The following is a 12554-nucleotide window of genomic DNA, read 5'->3' as shown; positions in this document are numbered from 1 at the left end:
TTGATTTGGGTGAGATTTGTATGTATATATGTATATCCAGTACTGGATAGCTGGTTTGTTGAGCAATTGCACTTTGGCCATTTAACAGATAACTGAAAATGCATTCCTAGTAGAGCAGTGGTAGAGATGTTCTGCGCTTGAACCAGTATTGCAACTCTGAGGAAGGGCTGTAGAGGCCAAGTATTTCTATATTTCAGATGAAAAAAGAAAGTCTGCATTTTTAATTCCTGAAATGTTTTATTAATTTTGTATGGGAAAATGCATTTACCTCTGACAGAAGTACATGCAATAGCCTATCTTCACAGCCTTTTTTGTTTTACAAATAAAAATTATTCATTCCAAAGCAAGTTGTGATTATTTTAGTTCTCATTCTGTACTTTAGATTAAGTTTTTTACCTTCACTTGAACAAATAGCACCATATTTCTTACTAGGGATCTTTCTGCTATTTTGAGTTGTGAGGCGTTTGCAGTCATAGTCTTTGATAGCTGTCACACCTAAAATAAGGCTTGTGCATTTTGCTGCTATAAATATACAGTGATTGCTCAAAATATGCAATAATTTCTTCAAGTTACTAGACCAGGAAGGGGTTACTAACTACATTTTCTTAACTGATGTGAAAGTGCTCTACCAAGTAATTTACAGGGGAGAAGAATATCGTAGCCAGTGGAGGAGGACATTTTAATCACTTTAATGGTGTTACATATAGCGTTAATGACTCCCTGTGAGTCTATTTAAAAAAAAAATCATATAGAGTTACTTTTGCATGTGATTAATGTTGTGTTCTTGCATACATTTTCAATTATAACAAACTTGGTTGCAGTGGTATGGGATGCATAATAAGTTAGAAATTCTCCTTAAGTCAGGGGGGTTTGTATTCCTTTACTTCTAAATCAGTCAGTCATTGACAACATTGTTATAGCTGACTGAAGAGAAGATTGGAGTCTCCACAAACAGTGCAAGCAGTAGTGGGGAGCTTGAGAGGATTAAGGAGGGAAGTTGAATTTCTACCACTAAAAAAATACCTATTTATTGGTTAAAATTTCAGTACCTTACACCTGATTAGAAGCTGTTTTCCTGAGAGTCTGAACAGTGTTATAAATTCTCTTTCTCTGTCACATGGGTTCATTTTTCATGGAACACATATGATGCAGATAAGCAGTTTATACTTCTTTCACGGTTTTACCATTTGCTGTCTCACTTTTACATGACTTTCTTTGCATGTCAGTACAATTCTATGTGGGTATTAGTCCTTGTTGTATCACCTTGGCTTCACTGCTTTCATTCAGGAAAACAATATGCAGTATTGTACACAACAAATAAGTAGGAGTACTTCTGCAGTCATATGCTCTCTTTATTCTACTGCAATTCAAAACATAGAGCAAAAGTGGCCTGGAAGAGAAGTCTTCTAGGGAGCAGTTACTTGTGAGAGGGTGGTAGCCAGTTATTTGGCAGTATATTTTACTTTTTTTTCCAGTTTAAATCAGTGAATGAAGAGAATGAAAGAGAATGAAAGCACTGTCTTTCGTAAACAGTAAAGATCCTGGTAATCAAAGTTCTTAAGACGATTGAAAAAGGGAGGAATTATAAAAAACATTTTCAATTTTTGGCTTGGCTTGGGTAATTTTACTCAATTGGAAGGTTTTCTCATTCTAAAAAATATCATGCCTAAGTGTTATTCTCATATTTGAACTACTGTGGCATTCTAATTTTAGATGGAGGAGGTGCTTTTTCTATCCTACCTCTCAATTTTTCATCTTTCTATGTGGGAAATAAGCTTACAGAGGGGTTGCACAGAATGTCTCAGTGACTTTTAAGTTTGACAGGTGAACTAAAAGCATGACCAGATCCTTAGAACTGGATTTAGCAGAATTTGTAATATATGTTGCTGTCTGGATTTCAGTTGGTTTTTGGCCAATGTTTCTTTTATTTTCTCACTTTTATTAAAAGACCTTACTGATAAATAGCATTATTCTGTTTCTTATATTGAAAGTGATGGAATGTAATCAGTAATGTCAAGAATGAAGGTCTGATCCTCTCGCAGTGTTGTCTTTACCCTTTAAAGCTGTACATATACCATATGTGGTTAGGTCAGAAGCATGATCCAAATACAGTTGGTTCAAAAAAGGCACATCAGATTTGTGTGCAAGAAATGCTTCCCTTGAGAAAGAAGAGAGAGAAGGTGGCTCATGTAACACACAAGTCAGTAGTAGCAAACGAAAAGCCTTGGATAATGTGATGTGTGGAAAGAGGTTCTCTTCTGCCAGGCTTCCACTGTGTTAATGAACTATTGGGCAATAATATTTGATGGCCAGTGTTTTGTCTTGGAGAAGTATTTTAATGATCTGGAGCCGTAGTATCCGCTTGCATTGAAGTGCTGCTTATTACAAATGTAATCCATCCCTATGCTTTTCAGGAAAAGCAAACTGAGGTGTTAAAGGCTGCATGGCAGTAGAACACCAGAAATAAAAATGACAGATCCTACAGGGTGTTAAGGATAAGTTTTTTAAGTAATTGGTGAAAGAATTTTGATATACTGGCACCTCCACCAACTGTGACTCTGGTATAGTTTGCCAGAGATAGTAATGTGTCCCGTTAATTTCAGATTAAAGTTACACTGCCAGCAGCCTTCTGTTAAGCTTCCACAAGAGAACTACCCACTCTGTGGCCAGCAGACAGCTCCAATTTTGGAATCATAAGGAATTATGTTTAATTTTCTAGCAAAGACTTCTTATAGAGTGATCGTCTGACTTTTCCTGGCTGTTTCACTACACAGTGAAACAAGTTTCTGTTTGTGTCCAGAATAGGACTTTTTAAATTGTAGTGTCTTAATTTTTCATCAATGTCTAGATCCTAACTCTCATATGGGAAGAAAAGTTAAGCAGTTTGAGAGTCTTAAGTCTGTTTAGTGGACAGTAAGAGACTGATTTGTCTCTGCAGAAGAGGAGTAGGTGATGAACATTCCTGTTTAAGGCTGTTAAAAATGCGCACTGATTCTTGTTTTTCTGTGAGAATGTAGACATCTCATAAGCTGCTATGCTGCTTCATGATCATGTTGTTGGCCAGCTTCTATATTTCCAGTGGAAGTCCACTTTTTGTCTAGGATATGACAGTGCAGGGAAAAGATGAAGTGATTGGTGCACTGTGATAGCTTCGCTTCCCTTTGAAGGAGTGTGGCCGTAAAATGGGTCAGAGTATGAAATGTCATCATACTCTTTTAGTATAAGTTTTTCTATTCAACTGATTGCTCTGTTGGCATGTTTGAAGCCAAGCCCATGAAGCCCTAGTCTGTTTTAAACACTTACCGTGTTAGGTATTTACACAGCTGCATTTGCATATATGGGGCAGAAGTGGTAGTAGGATGGCAGTGTGACAGTGCAGTGAGACTTGTGTAATTGGGCAAGATTTTGTTTAATGAAAGAAAAAATATACTTAAGAATGTGTTCTTCTGATGGAGTGATCTGATAATGCTGCTTTCTCTCATGCTTCATTTCATCTTTTCCCTACTTACACCTGGAGCTTTGACAAATGACATTGTGCTTCTTGCCACCAGCTTTCCTGACCGTGTAATTTTTCCTGATGGACAGATGTAGCTCTTTCAGACAAAATAAGCTGTAGTGCATTTTAGGCAGGTTTGTATATAAGTTTTTGTTACTTACTCTTTTCTTCTTCCCAGAGTAGTAAAAACTGGAGGGCAGCAGTTGATTTGTGTGGACGTCTGTTAACTGCTCATGGTCAAGGCTATAAGAAAAGTGGTCTACCTACAAACCATACAACAGATTCTTTGCAGGTAAGCTCAAGGATATCCCGTTGTCACATTTTTTCTAGGAATTTTCATGGTGGAACTTTTTTTTTAACATGATCAAACTTCTTTTCCTAATTTCTACCTACAGGCCATGTTTATTAAGGAATTTCAGCAAGCTACTTATTTCTGCTTGCTTACGTAACTTGGTCTCCATTTTAAACAAAATATTTTTCAAAAGTAAAAATCAGTCTTGATTGTATATTTTGAAAAGTAATGAAACTTATGAAAAGAATGTGTTTTGCTCTCAGAGTACTCTGTGCTAAGCTCGTGGGTGCTAGTGTGGTCGTTTCACCTTGATGGGAAGCTTACCTCAACTACACCTCTCTCTTTCTTCCCTTCCTCAAAGGAGGAGTGGGAGGAAATACAGTGGAAAAGGGCTTATGGGTTGAGATGAGCACAGAGCAATTCACTCATTGCTGCCATGGGCAAAATGTACTCAGCACAAAGAGGTTACTGTAATTTATTGTCTGTTGATAGCAGACAAGAGCAGTGAGTTCTTTCTGAGTTAAGTAACTATCATGGAGCTTTACCAAAATCATAAAAAGATCTTAATATTTACACAAATATGGAAAAACACAAGTCAGAATGATATATGTCATATGCTAAATCAATTAAAGGGAGTTGTTTAAATTTTGAAACAGGCTATTTATTAAGAATCATCTTCAACATTTCAGTACCTTTACAAATAAATAAAAAGTCAGTCCTCTGGGTTTTGTTTTTATGTTCTGAGGAAAACTATTCCATAAAAAAAACATATAAATCCCAATTCTTATCCACAGTAACACGAAAACTCTTAACTTTATCAAAAAAACTTAGGAAGTTGTATTTGGATATGGCTTACAACTGAAGCTAATAACAAACTTTATCTTTTTATGTGTGATCATTTTTAGCTGTGGTTTGTGAGACTAGCACTGCTCGTAAAACTGAATCTCTTCCAAAATGCAGAATTAGAATTTGAACCATTTGGAAATTTAGACCAGCCTGATCTTTATTATGAATATTATCCTCATGTATATCCTGGACGAAAAGGTAAGATACTCAGTTTATAGAATATTAATTTTAATGATGTGTTCTTTTTTATTCTTATCATTTTTACAAGTTTTATCACTATTATGAGTTTTAATATTAATTATGAATTCTATGGGGTTTTTTGTTTTAAAAATCTAAGACACCGTTTAACTGCAGATTGTTCAGTTGTTGTTTTGTTTTTTTTATCTCCCCAAGAAGAGTGTGATTAACTACTAACTTAAATGATCATTCATGTTACGGAGTTCCTGATAAGAAGTAAAAAGAAGTAAAGTAACTCCGTCTCAATATTGGTGATCAGTGTGTTTTGTGCTGCTGTTACAACATTGATTTGAGAGAGGAATGTTTTTAACAAGTAAATGTAGTAGTGTTTTAGTATAAACTTATTAAGCTTTTTGAATTTTAATAGTTAATTCTAGCCAGAAACAACTGCTAAAGATGAGAGTTTATACATATAGAATCTATAGGCTTTCCTCCTGTATGCATTTTCTGTATGATATTTCCTAAAGATTTGTACTGATATATGGTTTTCCACCTAGTGAAAAAGGTAAAGAAAGCAGAATCTTTATCTTCTGCCTGGCAGCTTTTTGATGCTTTTTTTTTACTGCCTACAAAACTGTAGGTTATAGTATCTCTTGAGCCTCACGTATTGTTGGCCTGTAGATTCCAAAGTTACAGATGGACAATTGATACTTACATGGTGGTGTACATTGATAATCCAGGTCTTATTTTCTTAGGTTTCCTGATTTCAAGGCTAAAAAGACTTGAAGAATTTGAGTATGATATATTTTTTTAATAAAATTACAGCTTAAATGTAAAATCTGCTAAATAATTTAAACTGAATAAAAGAATAGGAATTTATTCTGTAGGCTGTTGGTGAATAGGAAAAAAATGCACCACCAGTTCAATAGTTCATGTATTCCATTTTGAATTACAAACATATTACTGCCCTTTGCTCCCCTCAGTTACCTTAGCTATTGCAGAACTCTAGAATTCTGGGCTTGAAATATCAGTGTTTCTAAGAGTATTTTCCATTATATTCTGGAAGTGTTTTGCTATGCCTGTTTTGTTTTTTTTTCTGATGCAAGGACACTGTTATCTTACTGTTCTTTCTTTCATAGCTGAACAACCATTTGTAATAAAATACTTGTGAAGATTAAGTTCGTAGTAGGCAGAGCCACCGTCTAAAAAAATCCAGTCCATTTTATGTAAGCTGCTGGTTGTCTCTGTGGGATAACCTAAAATGGTAAGGGGATTTTCAGGTTGCTCTAGAAGAGCAGTCAGGAATGCTTAGGATCTTTCACAGACTGTTTTATCAGTTCTGTGATGCCAAGTACCAGCTGTAGCCCAGCAAGCCCAATGTGGACTTCGTAGAAGGCAGTCATCTGACCAAACAGTCAGTATCTTTCAAACAATTTCAGGCAAAAATTTCCTGCTTTCCCTGGCTGTTTGAATAGCAACAGCAGTCCTGTGCTTTCTTCCACAAGTAGGGGCTGCTGGGATCTCTGACATCCCGCTCCTTCTATTCCACATGTTGCCTTGGAGTGAATTTTGACCCTTTCCTCTATACTTTTTAATTCTCTTCCCTACTGCGCAACATTTTCTTGCTTTATAAGTACTGACTTTTTTCATCCTAAGAAACCAGAAGAGTTTGTATCTTTTTCAGTATTAAAAACAAGAATAAATTAAGATGTGTACCTCAGCATATGAGGGCACTTAAAAATAGTTCTCTCGTGAGATTTTGGTATTAATTTCTTCGTTTATTTCTACTGAAACATCAGACTACAGTGGACAATAATAAGGTCAGAAAAGTAGTAGAGACTTATGAAATATGCTAAACCAGTAGTTAAGTGATGCCTAGTTACACTATATTCCAAGGGAAGAAATAAGTATAAAAATAAATCTTTCACTACTCATTTGAAAATGTCATAGAGTCACAGAATTGTTTGAGTTGGAAGGGACCTTTGAAGGTCATCTAGTCCAAGAGCCCTGCAGTTAACAGGGACATCTGCAGCTAGATTAGGTTGCTTAGAGCCCCCATCCAGTCTGACCTTGAGTGTTGTCATGAATGGGGCTTCCACCACCTCTCTGAGCAGCCCGTTCCTGTGCCTCGCCAACCTTATCATAAAAAACTTCTTCTTTTTGTCCAATCTAAATCCCCCCTCCTTTAGTTTGAAACCATTTCCCCTTGTCCTGTCACAACAGACTCTGGTAAAGAGTCTGTCCCCTTTTTTTTGTAGCCTCCCTTTAGATATTGAAAGGCCACTATCAAGTTGCCCAAGGTTTACTCCAGGTTGAAAGGACCCAGATCTCTCAGCCTGTCCTTTTAGGGAAAGTATTCCATCTCTTGGATCATTTTCGTGGCCTTTCTCTGGACATACTCTTAACAGGTCCATGTCTCTCCTGTTCTGAGAACTCCACATCTGGACCCCTGAAGGACACCACTTATCACCCATCTCCATCCAGTCATTGAGCCACTGACCTCTGTTCTCTGGATATGATCTTGCAACCAGTTCCTCATCGATTGAGCAGTCCACCTATCAAATCTCTATCTTTCTAATTTTGAGAGAAGGATGTTAGGAGGGGCAATGTCAAAGGCCAGATAGGTCACATCAGTGGTTTTTCCTTTTCTCATTGATGCAGTTATGCCATCATAAAAGGTGACAGTGTTGGTCAAACAGAACCTTCCCTTGGTGAAACCACACTTGTTATCCCATATCACCTCTCCTGTGTGATTATTGTGGCTTCCAGGAGGATCTACGTCATGATCTTCACAGGCACTTAGGTGAAGCTAAAAGTTTGGTAGTTTCTTGAGTCATCCTTCCTACTCTTCTTAAAAATAGGCGCAGTACTACCACCAGAGAATTCACTTGACTGCTATGACTTATAAAGATCGTTGAGAGTGGTTTGGTGACTGTCAGCAAATTGCCTCAGAACTCTAGGATGTCAGCCTGTTGCAGCACACACTAGTGTATCACTATGGCCATACATTAAAAAATTTGTACTAGGATCACTAACACAGTCAGGCAGACAGTATGAAGACAGTTTCTAGAGCCCATGCAACTAAATGTTGCACGATACATTATTGGTTGAGGCATTTTCCAACAGAAAACCGAAGACTGATTGCATGTTAGTAGAGTATGATGCTGTATCGTCACAAGCAGAAAGAAAATGGGAAAAGAGAAAAAAAGAAAAATAAAAAACAACTTTATGTATACAGAGTTCTGATAAGGGGGATAAAAGCCATGTCTTTACTTGTACACATTTCTTTTTTTTTTTTTTTTCAGTTCTTAAGTTATTCTCAATTATTGTAGCTATTAGAACACTCATTTTGGTAGCATTAACTTTTCTGTAACTTACTGGTCTATTAACCAGAAACAAGTCCAAATTATCTCATAAAAAATGAAATAGCATTTTAATGCTTCTTTTAAATCCTTGGCTCTTTCAGAAACACACAGGCATTATCAGTGGAATGGGCATGTTAGATTAGCTGGTAGGTCATATGAGAGAGTTTATAAAGTATCATAAGGAACACAGAAGCAAAGGATATGAATAAAAGTGGAACAGACTTTATAAATCAAAAGATAGAATCCTAAAAAGAATTTTGCAAGCCATGGGTCATGAGTATGACAACAGAAGTCCTACTGTATATACCCCAAAGAGTCCAGCAGAGATGTGCAGGAAGCAATTTAAGACATGAGTTCCTGACCTAAGTATCTATTGATTATCAAGTATTAATAAATTCTTTTTAAAAGTGAAATCAGATTTTTTTTCCTTCTCTCTGCAATTGATTTCCAGAAATGAGGTTGTGTGTACGCTACAAACCAAGTTTAAGCTTTCTGTGCAAAAAAAGCCAATACAGCAGTGACTCCCCCTTCCCCCTTCCTCCAGATCATGGAATCACAGAATCATAGGGGTTGGAAGGGACCTCAAGAGATCATCGAGTTCAACCCCCTGCCAAAGCAGGTTCCCTACACCAGGTCACACAGGTAGGCGTCCAGGCGGGTCTTGAATAACTCCAGAGGAGACCCCACAACCCCCCTGTGCAGCTGTGCCAGTGCTCCGTCACCCTCACCGTAAAGAAGTTCTTGCACACATTCATGCAGAACCTCCTGTGCTGCAGTTTCTGTCCGTTTCCCCTTGTCCTGTCTCCACACACTGCTGAAAAGAGTCTGGCCTCGCCACTTTGTCCCCCACACCTCAAATATTTATAAAGCTGGATCAGGTCCCCTCTCAGTCTTTTTCTCAAAGCTAAAGAGACCCAGTTCACTTAGCCTTTCTTCATAGGGGAGATCCTCCAGGCCCTTCACCATCTTTGTGGCCCTGTGCTGGACTCTTTCCAAGAGATCCCTGTCTTTTTTTATACTGGGGAGCCCAGAACTGGACACAGTACTCCAGATGAGGCCTCAGCAGGGCAGAGTAGAGGGGGAGGATCACCTCCCTTGACCTGCTGGCCATGCTCTTTTTTTTTTGTGTGTCCCAGAATGCCACTGGCCCTCTTGGCCACAAGAGCACACTGCTGGCTTGTGGTCAACCTGTTGTCCTTCAGGACACGCAGGTCCCTCTCTACAGAGCTCCTCTCCAGCAGCTCATCCCCCAGTCTGTACTGGTGTATGCAATTATTCCTCCCTAGGTGCGAGACTCTACACTTACTTTTGTTAAATTTCATCCAGTTTCTGACTGCCCAGCTCTCCAGCCTGTCCAGGTCTTGCTGAATGGCAGCACAGCCTTCAGGCATGTCAGCCAATCCTCCCAACTTCATATCATCAGCAGAGAGTGGCCACTATCCCCTCATCAAGGACATTGATGAAGATGTTGAACAAGACTGGACCCAGCACGGACCCCTGGGGTTCACCTCTGGTCACAGGCCTCCAACCGGACTCTGCACTGCCAACAATAACCCTCTGCGCTCTGCCAGTCAGCCAGTTCTCAACCCACTTTACTGTCCACTTGTCTATCCCACACTTCCTTAGCTTTGTTATAAGGATGTCATGAGGGACAATATCAAATGCCTTGCTGAAATCAAGGTAGACTACATCCACCGCCCTCCCCCCATCCACCCAGCCAGTGACAACATCATAGAAGGCCACCAGGTTGGTCGAGCATGACCTCCCCTTGGTGAACCCATGCTGGCTACTCCTGATAACCTCCTTTTCTTCCAATTGTCGCTGGTCAGATGCTTACTGTTGAGAAAATGGCTACTGTGCTCACTCCAAACAGTTACTTTTGATGTTTTAATCTGATACAAAATGCAATCATTAATAATTCTTGCAGTCAGGCAGAGAATTGGGTGACTATATTCACCAAACTACAGTTTCCTTTTTTTTCTGCTTGGAATTCCTACCTAGAAAATCTTGAAAATGCAAGACTGGCTAGCAGGAATTCTCACTGTTAACAATAGGGCTGATCCTTCCTTCCTGACAGATTTGATGAGCAGTGGCTGCCTTTTAACTGCTATAAAATTACACTCTCATTCAAATTATGCCACAGATACAAATTTCAAAGACTGCAGTACTTTTTTTAGATATATATAAATATATACGGAAAAATATTCCCTAGATTAGCAAACAAATTAGTGGAGACATATGTACTGGTGGAAGAAACAGGTTTGCAAGTAAGAGAAAGCAGAAAAAGTTAAATATAGGGAACAGAGAAAATGGAATTTGGAAGATTTAAATCCATAACCGAGCAACTTTAAGATCCTACTAGGAAGTAAGACTGGTTTAATCTCTGGATCAAGTAGGAAAGATTGAAGAGTGAATTAACTACTTTCGCTTGCTAATACCAGGATCACAGTATTTCACCCCTGCCCTCCCAGAACGTTGCACACTTATAAATGACAGAGATGACAAAAGGAAGAGACTGTAGAAGGTTTTTTAAAATATTTGATAAAGAAAAAAGAAGTGGAATCAGTGCACAGTATGGCTACAGATGCTTTATAAAATGTCAGGACAGTAAGAGAAGCTGGTAGTATTGCCAAAAGGAAGAGAAAAGAGACCTGGGAGAGCTTCAGAGGAAAATTAAGTCAACACTGTTCACCTTGTTAAGTTGAATTGATACAAGAACATCTTCAACACCGCCTACTCTTACCTGGAATTTAAACTCTTAGAGGTGTAAGCTCCTCTGAGTTGAATAGATAAAGGGCTATGTTTGCTGCTATAAGAAGCTCAAATATATAAGCTTTCCTTACTTTAAGCATAGAAATCACAAAAAAACCTATTAATTTATTACATCCCATAGTATGGATATTTTGAATATAAAGAAATGATGCAAAATTGTATATGTACTAGAATCATTGTGTACATGGATTCTGTCTATAGTCTCATTCCTTAAATTGTTTTTTTTTTAAGTGCTTACTCCATTTATATACCATGAGTCAAAATGTTGAATCTACCAAACATCAGTGGATTTTGGATTCATAATAATGTATTTCAGCCAAAATATGTGAATGATTTATGTCTATTGTATTATTTAAATTAGCTTGTTAGCGATGCATTTGTAGTAAATTCCTTTATCTGTAACTTGGTACTGCATAGTTTACTGCTAGCCAGAACAGAAGTGCTTAATCTCACTTCCATCCCTGGGAAACATCTCTCTCTCCCCCTCCCCACACAGAGCTGTATAAGGAAGATTCGATAGCTGTTCCACATCTTAATGACAGTGTTTTTATGTAAGATACGTACAACCAGCAGGCTGATTCCAAGCACCTCTGACCTTATTTTCCTCTCAGGTGATCAGATAATGGTCGGGGTTGGTATGTTCAACTGAAATATGAACTGAGACACGAGGTCATATTTTTTCTGAGCTTAATGGTTTTAATATTTATGGCACGTAATGGTGATGTGGAGTAGTTTCCTTGTACATCTCATCAGTGTCTTTAAATGTGCTGTTCTGTTGATCCATACTTACCTTCCAGCTATGAAATTGGCTAATACAGATTGAATTAATGCTACTCAAGTGTTGTGGTTCCAGATGGGTATTCAGAGTAGTCAAACTTGCAAACGCTATTTCTTCTAAGACAATATAGATAGTTTAGAATTAAGAAATATATGTATAATCTTAAGAGCATAGAGTACTGCTAAAATATTTAATTGTGCTTTCCTTCCTTAGGCTACATAGTCTCATTATAGGCAGTACCAGCTTTATAGAGTTAGTCCTTAAAAGGGACTAAGTATCTCATTTCACAGTTCTGCCTGAATACATTCTTGAGTGGGTAAGGGCGCAAGGACAATTCCTTTGTGATAAGGCAACTATTCCACTTTTTATTTCGCTTTTTTTAGCTTTTTTATATATTGTTTCTCTTAAGTATTCCTTGCTTCAGAGTAAATAACAACTCCAGATTACTGAAAAAATATTTTTGAAGATTTTCAAAACCGAATTTTAATTCAGAATATCTTTTTACTTTTAGATTGCATGCACTTAAACTTCAAAGTATATGGAAATGTGTAATTTTATATAAAATGTTAAAAACATTTTCTTTCAGTGGCTAAAAACATTTAGGCTCCAATCTCTTCTTCATCTTTCTAGAATGAAACTAATAAAAAAAATAGTAACCAAATATTCTGTCGAATCTGGATTTGTAAGCTTAATTTTCATTAATGATTAGGTCACTAGATCATCACACTTACAACTCCTCTTATGAGGTGTATGGCAGAGTAGTGCCTTTGTTGAAATCACCTATACTCTGCCAATATGGTTTTGCTATATAAGTCGATGTTAGAGATT

The 12554-nt window shown here is 37.7% G+C and overlaps 1 protein-coding gene across 3 annotated transcripts in view; it reads left to right on the top strand.

The window, feature by feature from the left end:
* TRAPPC12 (trafficking protein particle complex subunit 12) overlaps positions 1–12554 on the top strand; it is a 43142-nt gene that overhangs the window by 6228 nt on the left and 24360 nt on the right. For all 3 annotated transcript variants that reach the window (XR_010621879.1, XM_065730747.1, XM_065730748.1), the window contains exons 3-4: positions 3675–3788; positions 4694–4832. Coding sequence is in view for 2 of the 3 variants with exons in the window: in XM_065730747.1 (XP_065586819.1) it covers positions 3675–3788; positions 4694–4832 (253 nt within the window). In the remaining variant the exon portion in view is untranslated. The remainder of the gene's footprint in view (positions 1–3674; positions 3789–4693; positions 4833–12554) is intronic.

The sequence above is a fragment of the Cyrtonyx montezumae genome, unplaced genomic scaffold (assembly GCF_038088225.1).
Source record: "Cyrtonyx montezumae isolate F1298 unplaced genomic scaffold, pur_monq_1.0 scaffold_13, whole genome shotgun sequence".
NCBI lineage: Eukaryota > Metazoa > Chordata > Aves > Galliformes > Odontophoridae > Cyrtonyx > Cyrtonyx montezumae.
This window is presented reverse-complemented; position numbering and strand designations above follow the sequence as displayed.